At 40.0% G+C, this 18,533-nt stretch overlaps 1 protein-coding gene across 4 annotated transcripts in view; it reads left to right on the plus strand.

The window, feature by feature from the left end:
• Positions 1-18,533, plus strand: part of VMP1 (vacuole membrane protein 1) — a 69,273-nt gene that overhangs the window by 41,935 nt on the left and 8,805 nt on the right. For 3 of the 4 annotated variants that reach the window (XM_065694966.1, XM_065694967.1, XM_065694969.1), the window contains 3 exons: positions 5,317-5,397; positions 9,153-9,269; positions 11,666-11,727. In XM_065694966.1, coding sequence (XP_065551038.1) covers positions 5,317-5,397; positions 9,153-9,269; positions 11,666-11,727 — 260 coding nt within the window. Of the gene's footprint in view, positions 1-5,316; positions 5,398-9,152; positions 9,270-11,665; positions 11,728-11,829; positions 13,202-18,533 lie in introns of those variants that run through there. The other variant, XM_065694968.1, reaches the window with a different exon arrangement.

The following is an 18,533-nucleotide window of genomic DNA, read 5'->3' on the forward strand; positions in this document are numbered from 1 at the left end:
TCTTTGGGGAAAAAAAATGTTCTCTTCTTTATTATTTGCATAATTAAACATTATTTCTAGTAAGAAAATATAGCATAAATTATACTCAGATAGTGAAGGATTGTCTACTTCTCCCTTACATGTAAATTACACGTTTGCAACAGGGGAGTCTGCTGACATCGAGTTTGCTGGCATTAGGGTAAGCACCTACTGCTACAGCAACTTTAGTGTTCTCCTTGTTCGCAGAAAACCATTAAGGTGCAACGCATTGACTCCAGGTTTCTGTTTATGTCTTTGTATTTTTAATGTTCGTTCATGATCCTGTTTTTTATTAGAGTAACAAATCCTTTATAACCCCTTCCAAGCCATCCAGAAATTTATTTTGAGCTTAAGGCTACCATCTGGTAGGTAATCAATATCCTGCTTGAGCGTTAATACTTGTATTCTACATTACAGCATTCTGTTCTTACTTGTAGAAAATGCACATGCTGTGAACCTGTGATTTAGTCTCTTATGTTCCTTCCCTCCTTTGGTGGCCTTCCTCTTTGTGCTATATCCACCACTATACCAATAATACCTGTATTTGTAAAGTGCTTGATGTATTAACAACAGAAAAAAATTGTGATAGGAAAAGGTTTCCTGGGCCTCAGATCATTCGAGCTCTGAATCAGGCTTTTCAGAAACTGACAACTATCATCACTGCTGCATACAAGGAAGAGCTGGTTTGTGTGAGGGACTCATAGCTTTCTCGATGCTCCTAAAAACCAACTGCAACTTAATGTTAGAAAATAAGCTGCTGTATTATAGGCTCATCTGTGCAGTCTTTTGAGAAAGTATCTTCTGTTGAAGTCCAGTCCGGGGCCGATTATTCAGAGCTCTTTGGTAATCTTGCTATGGATCCATCAACAGTCTCTGTTCTTGGAGATTAGGAAATTTCAGTGTGAATAATAAACCGTGACCATTCTGTTTTCTGATAAGAAATCAGTGTTACAGAGGGAAAAGATAAAAATTGATTTTGTAGTTATTTTTTTTTCCTTTAGCTTGTTAGCTAAATCTAGTGAGATGTTCTTTGCTCAAATACAGAGTTTGTGCAACTTCATAATGAAGAGACAAAGAAGAAATAGAGATTAAATTATAAATGGAAGCAAAATAGAACAGAGGGATGGGACAAAGCCTTGTAGTTAAGACAGAATTGTCCCTTCACTCTTTCAAGAAGGAGGGTTTTTTATAGGGATAAATGGTCCATGTTAAGTTATACTCAGTTGTGTACTATAATACAGGAGGAATATTGAGGTAGATCTTGCTCAGCAGCAAAACGTGTAATTTCTCGTTACTGTCCCTTTAGGTTTGGAGTTTTGGGAGGTATTTTTGCTTTTGCAACATGCAGTAATGCTGGTATCAACAAAATGTGCCATTTTACTGAAGGCAGATAGGAAGCAAACTTCCTTGAGCCGCCAGCTGTGCCTTGTGAATCAGTATTTCAGCTCTGACCTTTTTATGCCTCTTATTTCCATTCCAATTCTTGAGATCTGATGATTAACCCAATGAAGTAATGTTTAATCATTTAACCTTCCTTTGCCTGTATTGTAGCAGTCACAGGAAATCTATTTCCAAACCAAAGAAACAAATCATCTTTGAAAGGGACATAGTGAGCTAAAGTATCCTGAAATGTTATAGCGAATGAATCACATTAGCTGAGAGTCGAGTCCAGTCTAGATACTTTAATTTTGGGGGAAAATGTTTTGTCTGTAAGTAGCTGAACTTTTCTTTACTTTTTTAATTTTTTTCTTTTAAAGCAGTAAGTTGTGGAAGTTATTCTGCTTTTATTTCAAATGCTTAGAAAAAAGGGGAGATTGTTCCCTGTGCAGGCTTTATAACAGAAAAATTCTATTGTGAAATAGGTAAAAGTTGTGAAACTGATGGTTGTGTTCTCCAAGACATTAAACTTTTAAGGCTTTTTTTTTATTATTGTTATTGTAGATGTTGCAAAGACTTAACAAATGAAATTTAAGGAAGCAACCAAACAAGTATTTCTGAACTGTTCTTATTAAAGTGCATGTCAAGACTGCAAGTACGTAGTTTTGATGCAACCCTGATATGTATATTACTCTGCAAATTATTCATTGCTGTGATTATATTCGATCATAGAAAATAGGGGGGGAAAATCCTTCATTTCTCTTGGTGATTTAGAAAGTTTAAAAAAGACAAATCTGAAGTTCTTGTCTGAAATGGTTAGAGCTGTAGCTGTGCTTTCTACAAGCAGCTGGTAATAGACAATGAGTTAAAAGAAACAACTTGAAGAAACAATTGAGAAATAACTTTAAAAAAAGAAAGTTATGAATTAATAAGGTGAGAAAAATTGCTCCAATGCTGGTTGGGGTGGGGTTTTTGAGAGGCAAAATTGTAATGCTTTTTTTCAACACTTCCACCATTGCTTTTATAACAAAAATGGTGTTTTTAGCTGGAGGGGGGGAAATTAGTTTTAAGGCACCTTTAATTTTGCAGCAGCCAGAAAAGGGGGTGAGGGAGGCTTTTTGCTCTTAAGAAATTTGATGGAAAGTGGTGCACTGTGCTTACTCTAGGTTAAAACAATTAATTTAGATGTGATTATATGATATATTTTATTAAACCAGCTGTGCTGCAAGCATTAGTTTATAGGTCACTTGCTAGAGAGCTTGTTTCCAATTGCAGCTTGTGAAATTAATACAACAGTATATTAGCAGTGCAGCCTAAGATGATGGATAGATATGTTAACATTAGAATAGAAACAACTTCCATTGAAATATACCCTGTACATATTTGAATAATTGCATTGTAGTGTTTTATTTTAAAGCTACTTTAGAATGAGATTTATGGAGCTGTGAAAAAAATTTTGTTGGCTTATAAAAAGTGAAAAGATTGTTCTAACCCCATGAGCATTATGAAATGGTGAACAAAATAGGAACTGAAAATATCATGGTTACATTCAGCTTTGTTGTAGAGTACCCGGGGGGACATCTTATGAAATTCCTATGTAAGGCACTGCTTTTTCAGTTCACCTTTTCAAAGAGCAAAATCTGATGTAGAAAGGACAGTGTTGCTGCTGGGCTTTAGCACAGGTTTTAATTTTAAATTAATTTGTAGGTAAATTCTGAAGCAATATTTCTACTTTTCTGTTTGGTTAAGGAATTAGAATACCTGTCATCTCCTTAGTGTGCTGCATTTGATTTCCTTTGCTGTGATAGCTGTGCGATCACACTCTGCAGAAGAGACTTGCATCTTTTTCAGTTCTTGTCCTAAATCCTCAGTGGGACCGACTCTGTATATTAGTGCTGACCTATATTAGTGATCATATATTACCATGTTTCACTTTTGTTTACTAACTTGAAAATAATGATGAGAGAATATTAGTTTGAGAAGGAACTGCCCTCGATGTTGCAAGATTTTTGGACTTGGTTCACTGGGAGATGACCATGTTTTGTTATTTACCACAATTTGTGTCAAAATGCACTCTTTTATTGAAAAAACATGAACATTTTTACTGTACTTGTCACGTAGACCTGTTCTGGACCCATTTTTACTAACCTAAATTCAAGTGTTTGGTATCAGCCTCACTAGGAGTAGGTTTTAATCACTCCTTTATACTGTGTGTCTCCTTGAAGCTGCACAGAAAAATAGCAGGACTAAGTTTTCAAAACAAGACTGAATATTTCAACTATTCGGTTTTGCAGTGAGACATTCACAATGCCAGGGTGTTACTCCTGGTGAAAATTAGCAAGTTCACCCCTTACAGAGTATTCTAAAAATTAGCAAGTTCACCCCTTACAGAGTATTCTAAAGGGTTTTCATATTCTCTTATGGTTAAAAATGTCAGAGTGTAAGGTGCAGGAAATCTCATTTACTTGGCATTTTTCTTTAAGTTGAAGTATTTGTTTTATTTGTTGTTTTTTTTCAAGCATCAAGTATAATAAATGAAATTATTATTTCAATTAGTTGGTTTTTTCTTTAAGTTGAGAATTAAACTCTCTTTAAAGCACTGTAATAGGGAGCACTTACTGCTTGAAAAGGGCAGTAGAAAGAGTAAATGTCCTTCACAGATTTCTGTTCAATTGTTTGCTTTTTATCTGGCATAGAAAATTGTCAGGTCTATAGTTCAGAATTTAAATATGCATGACATTGTGAAACAATTGTCCTTACTTGCATTGTCATTGGTATGTAGTAGTGAATGTTTCGATAGAATTGGAACAGTTAAAATGGCCTAAATTAAATGTTTATGAATTTTCTTAGAGTTTTAATCAATAATTAATGATGTTCAAAATTCTGCACTGTTGAAGTGTGGAACTTACAGTATCATCAATTCCTGTTCAAAGCTATTTCCTTGTGAAATTGTATAGCTTTCTGCAAAATGTAGCTCAGTGACTGTTGCTACTGGAAAAGAAGCTTTTTATTGCTTATTTGTAGGTTTTGAAAGAGTAATAATTATTTTCTTAAGTGTGCTATTACCAAAGATACTGAGCTTTCTGTAACTACTCTCGTCAAGCCTGGATAGATAAGACTGACCCTGGTTTTAACTTTATGCACAGTTTGGCTTCAAAAGGATTTTATTCTTATATAAATTCACTCAAGCTGCTTGTGAGAATCTTTAGGTTTGCTTTTTAAAATGCTTGCTGTGTCTTGGGTGAACTTTGAGGCTAAAGTTTGTCAGGAGAACGTTTGAAAGTGAGGATTGCAAAATAAAAGCAAGCAGCATGTTCTTAGCATGGCTTTGTAAAGAATAGCTCTAATGTTATAAACTCTGTCACCTCTGTTGCTTTTAAAGTATTTTAGATTCAACTCGCTGGATTTAGTGATTTTTATACTTCTATTTTAGAGGGTACCTGAAATTAGCTACTGTGATTGAGATCCTGTGTTTCAGAGAAAAGATGGAAGGGTATAATGGCATTATTATATTCTGTCTTCGTGTTTTGAGAAAGTACCTTTTTAACACTGTAAATGGTATTGAAGGAATTCATTCCCTTTGCTTGTTGAAGGAATTAAGGTATAAGCAGCCTGACATTTCAAAGATAAAGGGAATTAAATGCTGGAAACCCCATTTCCATATTAGCGTGCCACTTGCAGACTTTTGGAAAACAGAACTCGATACATGTGGGTGCTCAGGCTGTCACAGTGAGCAGTGTGAATTTTCCTCTCTTCCCTCTAAGCCAGGAGTTTCAAATTGGCCTTTGTGTTTTAAAATCTTCTCCCAGTTGCTAGTTAAGAAATCCCAAAGCATGGAGTATTGATACTGAAAGCACAGAGATTTTGAGGTATGTTCATTTTGAAGTTTGCCTCATTGATACCTTATTTTTGTGTTTGCAGGATTTTGCTTCCCGGGCTAAACTGGCTGTCCAGAACCTGGTGCAGAAGGTTGGGTTCTTTGGCATTTTGGCCTGTGCTTCGGTAAGTTCATTTCAGTAACAGAGGGGTTGTAATCAGAAATTGCAGATCAAAATGAATGCTATGAACTGTGACTTGGTTTTATTCAAGTCCATATGGATCCTCATGCCTCGTTTGCTATTTCTGTGTTCTCTGTGGTGCTTAGAGAACTGGGATGGTTGTGGTACTGGCAAGTACAATAGCATGGAGAAACTCCAGTCCTAGATTAGTACCAAACACAGTGGATTCTGCATAAAAGCAGAGCAAACAGTTGTTATCCCTTCCTTCCACTTCACTGTTGGGCCTCTTGACACTAGTTCTCCTTGGGAGATAATGGGTTTGGAATAGTTCTATTTCCTTTTTAATCCACCACAAAAGAATGGTGCAGCAAGGGTTCCCTTTTTTTCGAAAGACAAGACAATTCATTCTACACATCAACATGGTGTGGTAAAACCTGATAAAAACAGGTCAGTTCACCAAAGATGCAATGGCTTGTCATGGTAAGGAAGACTTACAAGAAGCTGAACTAAGACATTCTTAAAACTGGAGACATTCCTATGTTTCTGTTTCAGATCAGGGATGTTCCTGGTGTTTGATGTTGAGGCCACATGCTCTCTGAGAGGGGCACATGCTGCTCATTGTGTTAGAGGGTATTTGGCAGATCAGGTCATATACCCACTGACAGTTATCCTGTTGGGACCTTCGCAGCCTAGATTATTAGCTGGCAAGATACAGCAAGAGCTGTATTGTTACCTATAAATTCTGCTGGAACATTACTATAATTTCTTTATGTACTGTGGTGTTCATGTACTGTAGCTTATAGTGCTTGAAACCTTCAAATTCAAAGATACATGCAGCTTGATGAGTGGAAAACTACCTGTATAAATCCTGATTAGGGTATCCATCCACAGTAATTCCTCTTGAGTCTGCTCAGGAGATATCTTTGGGTCATTAGGAACTAGAAAGCAGAACGAGGAAGCAAGTTTCAAAGTCATAACTTGCATGAACTATGAACCACTTGTAGGTTTTTTTCCTCTTTAAGTTAGAGGTCATACAAGCATCTCCACTGATGATATTTGAGTGTTTTGGTTAGGATAATGCTGTTCTTGAGAGGCAGAAAAACACTGAACCAGTTGAGGCTTAAATCTCAATCTGGAAGCTTAGTGAAAACTGGCAGGAATATGTTCCTTATGCTTCTATCTCACAAATGTGGGATGTGATGCACAGAAATGTGCTTATGGTGATGGGGGATGTGTAGGTCCCCTATGATCCCATTCTTCTGGTATAACCACAGCCATTAGCCAGCTGCTTAGCTGAGGAGGTATTAATTCCACACTTGTCTAGGACCTCTTAAGTTGTAATTTCCCAAATGTAGAAGTGACAATGCTAACTCTGCTCAAATGTAAGTAACCTGTGTTAGCCGGAAAGAATTAATCTCATTAAAGTTGCTGGAACAGAACTTCTGTCTACTCATCTTTTGAACTGTCTTAGAGTGGAAATGTAGGTTACAACCTGTTCTTTAAATCTTCCCAGTCAGTAAGCTCTTAAACTTCTCCTTTGCTGCCTCTGACTCGCTATTCTCTAGTCACCATCTTGTGAGACATCACTGCTATTCTGTCTGCCTTGTGTAATCAGAACAGCTTGTAGATGGCAGGGAGGAGTTTCTGCAGTGGCTGAACAAGGAAAAGTGTGGATAAATGGAGAACATGAGGAAGGAGTTGGTAAACACGTGAGGTGATGTGTAAACTCTTCGTAGTTCCTGCTTAGTAATACTTAAACATTTGCTTAACTTCTTACCTACTCGCTGCGCTGTTCCACGCACTCTAAGCTCCCTTTGGCTTCTGTGGGCTGTCCTGGGTTGGGGGTGGGATGAGGAATCACGACTCCACCGCAGTACACTTGAGGGTTTGTAAATGTGTTTACAGAAGAACTGCAGAGTAGCAGTAAAAAGGGTGAGGTTGAACATGGCAGAGGCATTGATAAAGCAAAGGGATTCACAGCTACAGGTTTCTGTTGCATCTGTAGGTGAGGCAGACAGCCCCCCACATGTGCTCCTTGCATTCATGCATCCCCCACCATGAGTTTCAGGGCTTTGTTTCAGGGTTTCTCTTGCTTATTGCTGCTTCTCCATATGCCAGAGCATGTCTCATTTATTTGCCCCCCTTATAATTGCAGTTGGGAGTATTTTTTGTGATTAGAGAGCTTGCTTCTAAAGTGGTAATGACTGTCCTGGCTGCAGGTTGTTGTCTGTCAAGCAGTGGCTTCTAACATGTTACATAAAAAGACAATCAAATTGAATTTAAGACTTTGCAAGTTTATCCAGTGAAGTCAACTGAATATAATATTGTTTAGTGGCAATAAGAAAGCCATGTTATTGGCTGGAGCTTATTTTTTGTGTGAAGGCAGCTCCGGGGAAGGAACAAAGCGAGAATGAACCCTGGAAAATGCTCGCTGTGACTTGTGAGAATTTGCCCTCCTGTCTTTGTGGGCTTTTATGGCAACTCGCCGTACTGCATGTACTCCTTTGTTCCCAAAAACAAAGCGAAAACCTCGCTGGCCAGCTAATACACCCCAACGAGGACTTGAGTAACTTTTTACTGTGATTAGTGTATTGATGATATCCACAGTTACCCCTGCCTAGAGCATGTTGCTCCCTCTATGGTGATAGCAATACAGGAATTAAAATGGACTGTGAACCTGCAAAAAAACCCTCGAGCCATCCAACCAAGAACATGCTTGAGACCTAGAGCAGACTTGGCTCAGAAGAGCAGAATTATCTGGCCGTGGTATAAGTAAATAATTTACTAGCCTTCCCTGCCTAAGACAGCTGTCACAAGTTAAGAATCATGTTGGTTGAAGTGGAGCATGTTTAGAGACCGTTTCGGGGCATGATTAGAGACTGTTTTGGATTTCTTCCTATGCAGGTGGTGATGTGGGTGCTCATAAATTTGAATTGCCAGTCCGTAACAGCTACGTATAACCCTCATAAGCTTTCTCAGAGATGTCAGATTTCCATTCAGTCAAAGTCAATATGTTTTGTGGTCTTTAACAACCTACACTCTTCTTTCTTTGTGTAACAAACCAACGTAAATACTGCAGAATATTAGCCCAGTAATACACTGCTACTGTGAATTCCACATACCCCATGAGTTCGCTCAGACAGACTGCCCTTGAACTGCATGCTACGTGTAAAAGGTTGGAATCTGGATACTTTCTTGGGTTAATTTCAGGAATATTTTACAGATGGTATCACGATACCAAACATCAAGCCAACGGTTTAAGAATAAAACGTATTTTAAAATTAAATGAAGTGCGTATGCTTAATAAAATCTAATCAGTGCTTTTAAACTGGATACATATGGCTACAGATGCCACATTTTAATGCACTTTCTCAGATGGAAGTCACTGGGGATCACTTTAAACACTGGCCTCCAAGAGTGATGTGCTTGTCAGTGAGAAAATTTGATAAATCACTCAGAGTGGCTTTACTGTGGTTTCTGTGCATTTCGCATGGAAAACTTTTTGTTAGCTTTTTTAAAATCCAGGGGTAAGGAGGGACCATGAGAATGGAATTGTCTGGGATATTGTCTAGCTGAATCCCAGAGACTTGAGTTATGTGGTGCGACATTAACATTTTTGTAAGTATTAAGACACAAGAGTTTTGGATCAAGTTGGATAAGGGGAAAATGTTCATTTTTCAAAGTTTCAAAGTCTGTCGTGTTCCTGTTCATCTAAATGCGTGCTGCAGTTCACAAACTTCTCTCCCTTGCACCTCATAGATTCCAAATCCTCTGTTTGACCTGGCTGGAATAACATGCGGACACTTTCTGGTTCCCTTCTGGACCTTCTTTGGTGCAACCTTGATTGGGAAAGCAGTAATTAAAATGCACATCCAGGCAAGTACTACACCTCCCTCAGGGCTCTGGGGTGAGGACTTTTCTTTTCTGTTACACCGTGTTGGTAATGAATTCTGGAGTCTCCCTTCCTGACCTGAAGTAATGGAAATTAATTTGGTGCAAAGGATTTACAATAAAGGATCTGCTCGGCTTCTGAAGCTCAAAACTGAATAATTTATAGCTACAAACTAATGAGCTCGCTGCCTACACCGCTCAGGAAATTGGTGGTTAGCCAAGTTATTTACCTACGGTTTTTACCAGACTGAAAGGACTTCGTACTCATAATGAACTTGCCTTTTTGGTAACAAATACTCATTTCAAAGAGCACTGCAGCTACCCCTCACCGGTTAAGCGGCACTTCTAAGTGCTTCCTTCTATTTCAGTTGAGTGTGTATGGAAACCCCATTTCTTTCAGGCCCTGCAGAAAGCAGTCTGAATCTCTGGGCATATCATCCAGAGCTTTCAAGCATGGTTAGCAATACTTGGTGTCCTCACACTATATATTGAAAGGGCCTGATTTCAGAGGATGTCCAGCTTTTCATGCTGACTTGGAGCCTTACTGGATGTTCTGAATTTAGCAGCCAGAATCTCCATTTGCTTTCAAAAATGTTGAGTCTCTCTTTTAAAATATGTCACCATTTTGTGCAATGAAAGATGAAGTGTTGATTCCCTGGTGATTCCTTACTGGTGGAGGTGTGGTTGGCGCTATATCATGAACTACAGTGCTGCATTTGTAGTGGTTACAACCAATGTCTTCAGCTGGGACTTGATCTGGGTGTTTTTAAGCATCTCCTTAGGACTGGTGCAGTGGCTGTAGTTGTTGCTTGGAAATCTGTGCTGTTGCTACATTAAAAATAGCAGAAGCTATTAGTATTATAAAATTACTCATCTAGTACCCTCCTCAAGCTGCTTAAAAATCTTCCTTTTGCCCTGAACATATTTCAATTTTCAGCCCTCATTTTTTTTCTTCCTGTTTTTTTTGTAAATGGTTATTTTCCTTTGTCCAGTCCTTAGAAAGGAAACAACAAACAGGTCTGAAAATTCTCTCATTTACTATTAGCACCACTTTCCCCTCACGCTTACTTTGTATTATCTGAATTTTTCTGCTTTCAAATCTGTATACTGTTAGAATCGGTTCTGGCAACATAGGAAAGTGAAACAGTATTTGTGTAATATTCCTTTTACGTTGCCTTGTTTAGCTAGCAGAATGTTTGCTATGTAATTTATAGTGCTCCCCACTCAGATCAAATGCAAGTGAAAAAATATTTCCCAGTGTCTTGTACAGTTGGTAAATCATCTCATTTTGTAATACATTTAGCTATTAGGAGTCTCTTTTCTGCGATGCTTAATTTCAGGCATACTCTTGTGCAATAGCCTTGATTTTGTAGTGATCTTGCTGCAATTTGGAATCTGGGAAATGTAAGAGTCATGGAAAAGGCTTCTAATGAATCTTTCTCTAGACAGGAAGCGAGTGACTCGGGTGCAGTGGCTATCCCAGAGCTGCTTTTAACTGGCCTCTTCCTCCACAGAATCATTTTGTGTAGTCCCAGTCACATCCCTTATTTCCAGACTGGTGAATGCAGTTCTCGTTAGATCATGTTTAAATGGGTTTAAGGAGACTGTGGGAACCGTTTGTGTGTGTGCATACTCATCTGCGCACAGTCTTGCTCACTCTTTGCAAAAGAACAAGCTGTCAAGTATGAGAAAAGTGGAATTTGCAGAGGCTGTTTTAACAAGATTTGAACTTAGAAGAGAAGGAAGTGGTAAAATTACGGACATTGGGATTTTCTGCAAAATAAGCTGTGTCACAGAAGTTTTATTGGAATTGCTCTGTTCCAAATAGGCTGATGCATTAGAGACTGACATTCTAAGGGGTTTGGACAGACAGGTACCCTGTGGCTCTTAATTTGGTCTTCACTAAGTAGTTTTTGGTTTTGTCTCTGTCTGAAGCACCCAAACCAGGGGACTAACAGATCTATTATTTTTCCCTTCTGTGATCTTTAAGTACGTGTGTTTGTGTAAGGGGATGTGAATTTTTCTGCACAGTGATGACTGTTTTTCCATTAAAACATTGTTGACGGAGTAAAGTGACCTTGAGCTTCTGGGAATTGAAGTTTGGGGAGGATGCAATGGTTAGTAACACAGGCTTACACAAACACTGCAAGAAATGAAGTCTAGGAGGGAATAGAATAATAAAGAGCTTTTTGCTCTCCTGCTTTTGCTCTCCTGTTTGAAGAGAGTATTGAAAAATAAAGATCTTGAAAAGGGAAGGGAAAACTGTGTGTGAGTGCTGGAGGAGCTGTCTGGCTGGAAAGGAACCTAAATTGTCATAGCCCATTGTCTCTGCTTCCCTTTTGATCAAATGTTTCTCTTAACTGATGTTTTCCTTCCTACAGAAACTTTTCGTTATTATAACATTCAGCAAACATATAGTGGAGCAGATGGTGTCCCTAATCGGGTGAGTAATTCTTTAACATTCATTAAGTGGAAAAATACTGGAGATGTGCTGAAAATTGCGCTTTGCTTCGAAGTGCAAGCTTTGGCCAACACATTATTTTAGGTCTTCCTGGCAACTTCATTCCTCACCTCAAAGGCTTCAAGTACTTCGAGAAACGTAATAGCACCGAAGGTCAGATAGCCTGAGTATGCAGCACCAACAGTTAACTTTCACCCCGAAATGTGATACCACTTTCCCAATTACAGATCACCACGCTTGTAGCTGCAAACAGGCTGATTTTTAAGGATTTTCTTCAATGTTGTAGTGTGATCCATGACAAAAATTGAAGGAACTGCTGTGTTTTCTGCAGTGTCTTAAGGTGACAGTAAACATTTTCCATAGTTTAAACTGCCTGATACATTTAAAATATTGAATCTCTCATAAAATGCCAGAGTGAGAAGTTTGCTGTGTCAGATTTTATCTCCATTCTCCTGGGCTTTTTGGTAGGAGAAATGACAGTTTTCATGGGTGAACTGTTCAGATTCTGAGAAAGTTTGGGGTTTTTTGTTGGGTTTGGTTTTTTGTAGGTTTGTTTTTTCTTTGGACTGAATTCTTAAGTAATTGATTCCTGGTTTGTATTTTAAGTTAAAATCTCAGTTTAAAACAAGAAAGCTAAGCAAAAGCACTAGCAAGGAAGAGTTAGTGTGAGGGGGAAGACAATTAAAACATGTTGCCTCAGTGGGTTTAAATAGAGATTGGACACCAATGATGAAATGTTAGATTTTTTTGCTTCATACCTGTCGGTTCGGTCATTAAATTAATTGTGATTCTAAAATCCATTGTTGGTGTTAACATTTCCTGCCTGGTAATCCAGCAAACGACATCGCAACAGCAACTCTCTAAACATGTAGACGTTTCATAAACTGCTTGAATGCAAACAAAGTATGCAGCTTAATTTAAATGTAGGCAACTGGATCAGATCGCATGGATTTCATCAAGAATTTATGCTTAATTGTTTAAAGGAAAAATTGTCTTCTTGGGGTGGGGGGAAGGTACTGCCTGTTTTCAGCACACTGATCAGCCTAAAGTCAGGGATGCCGGTTGGAAGTTTGAAATGTGAGTCTCTAACATTTGAATAGCTTTATCAGCAATAAAGCTAAGTGGGTTGGGGTCTTTCTTCGTTTTCTGTGGTTTTGTTTTTAAGTAGGTACGTATTATCAATCCATAAGACAAATTCTGAGGTGTTTTCTGGTTTTGCAAGGTCTTTTACTTGTTTTATGGTGTGAGTTGATGGACACTTTGCTAGCCAAACTGTAATAACTGTTTCCAGGTAAAATCCAAAAAGCCACACTCCTCAAGAACAGTTTCAGAGGAGGAATGTCTGGAAATGCTTCCTTTTAAAATATGTAAACTTGAAGTAGTAATGCTAGACAACGGAGAAGGAATGTCGCACAGAACATTCTAGGGCCTTTCAGTAATGAAACAAATCCTGTCGTTATTATTTCCTGATCTTCTGACTGCGTGTCTAGTGTGTACCAAACTTCAAAACTGATTCGTTGCTTTGAACATTATTTAAAGGAAATAAGAGAGAAAAGTGTGGTTTCTCTGAACCATCATTAGTCAGTTATCAATCGCAGTAGCCGCTTTACTGCTGACTTTTGATCTGTTACTAGGTCAGGTGTGTTTCCAAAGATTTAGTCTCCTGCAAATCTTCGAGCCAAAACTGGTAGTTTTTTCCAGCTTCATCTGTCTTGGAGATAATTGTGCACTGAATTACTTCGAATGCATTCACAAGACCTCTGCTGGATTCGGATTTTATTGGATGGTTGATGTCAGAGTTAAAAAATGTGCTCGGGAGACAGCAAGATTTTTGGAATGTCCCGGTATCCTTGACTTTTGTCAAGCTGTCTGCTAGCATTACCTCATCAGCTTCTTTTAGAGTGCAGTATAAAACATGTTCAACAATAGCCTGCATTAAATCCCTTCTTATTGAATTAAAATACAGTTTCATTTAATGGTCGGTAACTTTACTTTAGTCAAATTCTACCCGACACTATGACTTAAGATCTTTTTTTTGTCTGGGATGTTGCTCTTTCACTAGGAAATGTCTAAGCCCAATACGTTAAAATAATGGATGCATTAATATAGAGAATAACTAAAATCTAGACAGAAGATTCAGTTATGAGATAAAGGCTGAGAAGATTTGATTTAAAAGCCAGAGAGAATGTCTCTAACTCCATGAGTCGTGGTCAAAAAGCAGAAGTGATTCACCTGTGGACCTTGCCCATAGCCCAGAAGTTGTTTACTTCTGTTAGTGGATGCTGCTGGCGCTGCACACCCAGCCTGCTGTAACAAGGCTTTTTAAATATAATTTAGGGTGATTTGATTGCACAATTTTGTCTAGGTCTCCATTACAAAAGAATCTTAAAATACTCCTCACATTAATTAAGAGAAGAAAGGAAAAAAAACGGGGCAGGAAATTAAGAAGCTGTTTGCAGCAACGTTTGTAAAACATCGCTGGTAGCCAGTGTTCGAAAGAGAAGGTGGGAAGGGTGGGAGGTGCAGCAAACCGTGCGGGAAGGGGCAAGGAGCCATGCATGGGTTTAGGAAACTGAGCACAAGTCTTGAAATCAAAGCCGAAGAGGATTACAGATATACTGGCAGCTCACATGTGGCTGGTGATGATCAGCCTACTCTGGCAGTTAATAGTTTACAGAGGTATTGGTGCTGTCTAGAATGCTAGTAGAGGGTAATGTTTCCCCTCAGGTTTTGTTATGTTCATAAGCTTTGGTGAAGAAGGATGGTGTGCCAGTTTTGTCTTGTGTTCCGTCACTTGCACAAGAGTTCAATTTATTGATCATCCATGTAAAATGCTGGGTTTAGGCCAAACCTAGGCCATTTAAAATGTTTCATTGTCATGTGTGTTGTGGGGTTTATTTTGGCTCTCAAGTCTTTCCATTTACTGTTTTTTTTACCTGCAGCTGCAGGTTTCTGAAGTCACACTAAGCATGTTGCTTTCAATCACAGTCATATTTTCTTGGAAGTGGCAGTTGCAAACGTGGATTAAGAATTCCCAGGAAAACCAGTTCCCAAAGCACACACCATCCTCAGGAATGCCTGCCGTCAGTTCTGGTGGAATGTCAGGAAAGAAAGCGATCTCGCTTCAGTTTTGTTAGTTCAGCATGCTTGCAATTGTATTTTGTGACAGTGAGTTAATAACCTTAGAACTTCAACACACATCTAAATGTGCTTTGTATAGCATTAGGCAACACGTGGCCTTCACCTCAGAAGCATCTGAACTTCAGTGGCAAGTGGTAGGGCTGCATCCCTTGGACAGATCCTGCCCTTCAGGCAGAGACATTCCCTCTGCATCTTAAGTTAATGATAAACTCCTGTAGGCTGCAGAACGTCTTAATTGCAGGCTGTGAGAGTCACTCAGAGGGAGGCTGAACACTGAGAAGTGCTCATGTGCTACCCCAGGTATGCAATCTCCTTAACAAAAGGAGTGAATGCCTGTAGCAAATATGCCTGGCTAATTTGAAGAGCAGCAGAAACTAATGTGTTCAGTTAGTGAGCTGAGTCAATAAACTGATTTGAAGTTTAAATAGAAACAAGTGAAATGCATGTAACAAAACCTTCGCGTGCTTTCAGCAGTGAAGCTGTTAGTGCTGCGATCCGTGGGTGAGATGTGTCATAACACTGTGAAGTGTCACTCAGCAACCTCCCCCAGAATATCACTGCTTCTGAAGGGCTTCTTAACCTCCTGGCTTTTGTGGAGCAAATGTTCATGCTTACTGGCTATGCAGGCCGGGTTGAATGATTGCACATCTTAAAGGAAAACCAGCTTTTTGGTAACAGGGACTTGAATCACTGCCTTGACAAACCAGTTTGCTGCTATTTATTGTGCCATAATTCTTTGCTTCACAACTTAATCTCAGTTGACTCTTGTAAGGAGCACGATGTGCCTTTCACAGAAAAAAGTACAAATGAAATGATGGTGACTAACTGAGAGTTTGCTTAACAATTCTGTATGTTTTTCAAGGCTAATTTACAATGTAGGCTTAGATTACTACTTAGAATACAAGTCAGGAATCTGCAAGGATAGAAAAGGCACCAGGAATCAGCTGGCCTGGAGTGGGATGAGCCCTTTTTTGGGTTTGCATTGTACGTGGGGCTTGGGGGGCTTTCAGCAGGGGCTGCATCGCATGGCCGGTGCCCATCTTCGCTGCCTCGTGTCGCTCTGCTCTGGGCATAACCCTGCAAAGGAGCCCGGCCCCATCTGCCAGTCGCTCCTTCTGACTGGGTGGCCCTTTTTGCATGCGTGCCAGTCCATATCCTGTTAACTGGCCTCTTCAGGAAAGGAGATTTTGCAAAGCAGGTTCTGATCAGTGTTTAAAATAAAACCTGTGTAGTAGAATTCAGTCACGAATAACCTGAGGTGTTGAGAGCATGGATAACTGACCAGCGACCGCAGAATCCCCAGGGAGCTGCTTCTGCAAGGTTATCCCCATGCACCTGACGTTTCTTGGTGCGGCAGATCGATAGCTTTCTTCCCACAAGTATATCAGAAACCTGTGGGACCGTGCCCTCATAATAACACACATTATAACACACATAATAACCCTCTACACAATAGGTTAGGTCTGCACAAAAAAAGGCTTTAGTGCCCTGAAAGGAACGCAGATGTGGATGAAATCCGAGTAGCCTTGGTGCGGAAAACCTTCCAGTGGATCACAGCAGAATTATAAGGGTTTATTTGCAAAAGGCCTGTAGGCTTTAACTCCGAACAAGCAAACCTTTTCTATTATGAATCGTGTTCAAAAATACATCTTTAGAACACAAACAGAAGTTTCCTGAGAAAGAGCCATATTGAGCAGAGCTGAACCAGCAGTTCAGAGATGTTGCAATTCCTATTTTTGAAAGCCTCGATTTTAACATAACAGAATGTCCCAGGGAAAAAAACAGCAGTTTTGCAGACAGCTTGGTCAACGCGGGTATTGGAGCATAGCTCAAGGTAAAAGTGACGTCAAACATGTAACAATTTTAGCTTAGTAATCTTCAAATGAGATACTCTCTTTCTTCGTCTGGTAAAGCAAGTGACTGCCACGCAGCCTTTTAACCCTCAAAAATGCTTCTGTTGATCCTGACCATGAACCTGATTTATTTTCTGCAGTTTTAGAACACTGAACGCAGATAACATCTCCAAGTCACCAAATGTTCTGAGGCCCAAGTGGCAGCGATGGGGATGGAAGCTGGAGGCTGCGGTTACTCCCTGGGGGACTGGGGAGCCCAGGTTTTGCTGTGGCTGCTCTCCCTGAGCCAGGGTCCAGGTTTGCTGCAGCATCAGTGTGGGGCTGAGTCAGGGAGCCGGAGGTCCACTGAGTCACTGCGGGGTCCTGGTATTGGTGGAGCCTCAGGGAAATGGATGGTTTAAATACTGTGAGAATCTTTATCAGCACAGGAAATGACAGCTCATTAAAATACTAACCGTTGAGCCTGTTTAGATCACTGTCTGGAAAAAAATTAACCATTGAGGGTTCAGACAGCTTGCGGGAAGCAAGGTGCTCTGTGCAGACCGTGAGCACAGGAGGTGAATTAATGAGCTCTGCTGATCATCCAGCAGCATAAAAATATTCCTGTTAGAATCTACTTTGCAATGGGTTCTAAAATCTCCAACTTCCCAAGTCGATGCCATGCTGGAACAAAGCTGCCGGTTCCTCCTGAGGGAGGGATGGCCAAAATAACCAAACACGGTGCCTCTTACCAAATGCCTTCAAATAGCTTTTAAGCTGTGGGGTGGATTTTCCTTACGTTCTTACAGGGGAATGGAGGGATGTGAGTCTAACACAGAGAAACTCTGTGGGAGGAGTTGGTGTTGGGTGTGATGATTTAATGGTCTTTTGCGCAATCGTTCAGAAGGTGGAAGCCTTTGCTCAGGCCCTCTGGCCTAGCTGTCAAGAGCTGGGCTTGCTTTAAAGGCATTATTAAAAGAGGGTTGAGATGCTGGAAGCTCCAGCCCAGCACGCTCCCTCCTTCCTTTGTCACATTCTTCACTGCCACTTAACTCCCTATTTTGTAGAAGGAGATAATCCCTGGCCTTCCCCAGGCTTGCTCTGGGGCAGCAGGACCCTGAGATGCTGGATGTGTTTGAGGGGACAAAACCAAACGCACAATGCTGTTTTCCTCCTGGTTAGTTTCTCTGTTGATGCTGTGTCATTGTGGATTGTAGCGCTGGCATTTCCTAAAAGGATGTTTTTCTGTAGCGCAAATAGCTGAATCTGAGCAAAATATGTACGATGCTGTTTGTCCCCAGACCCAGGGAGGGTCCGGACAAGGACAGCCAGGCAGTCCGACAGCACCAGTCCCCATGTTAACAGTTAAACGTTAGGGTTTTTCCCAAATTAACGGCTGTGGCTATTCCAGAGATCATCCATAAAATGGGGCTCTGACTCAACATTGCATCACCTCTCCAAGCAGGGCTTCGGTGTGCTTCAGCCTGGCGGCTTGCTTGCACCATCTCTTCGATGCCTGCGCTTCTCATTTCCCTTCACTATTATTTCCATGATGAAACAACTTCCATGTTTTTAAACCTGCTGTGCTTAATGTTTCTTGGTCAATGGGACTGATTCCAGTGGTACCGCTGAGTATGTGTAAAGCTCAGAACTGGGTGCTGCTGAAGCTGGTATTTACATTTTATTTTCCATCAGAATAAGTGGACTTTAAGAACTGCTTTGAGTTACTCAGCTGCTTCATCATCACTGGCTCCAAGAGGCCTTTTACAAATGGGAAACGTTAATTAGCGGTAAACCCCATCATATTTATGTTCC

Source organism: Lathamus discolor, chromosome 14 (genome assembly GCF_037157495.1).
Source record: "Lathamus discolor isolate bLatDis1 chromosome 14, bLatDis1.hap1, whole genome shotgun sequence".
NCBI lineage: Eukaryota > Metazoa > Chordata > Aves > Psittaciformes > Psittacidae > Lathamus > Lathamus discolor.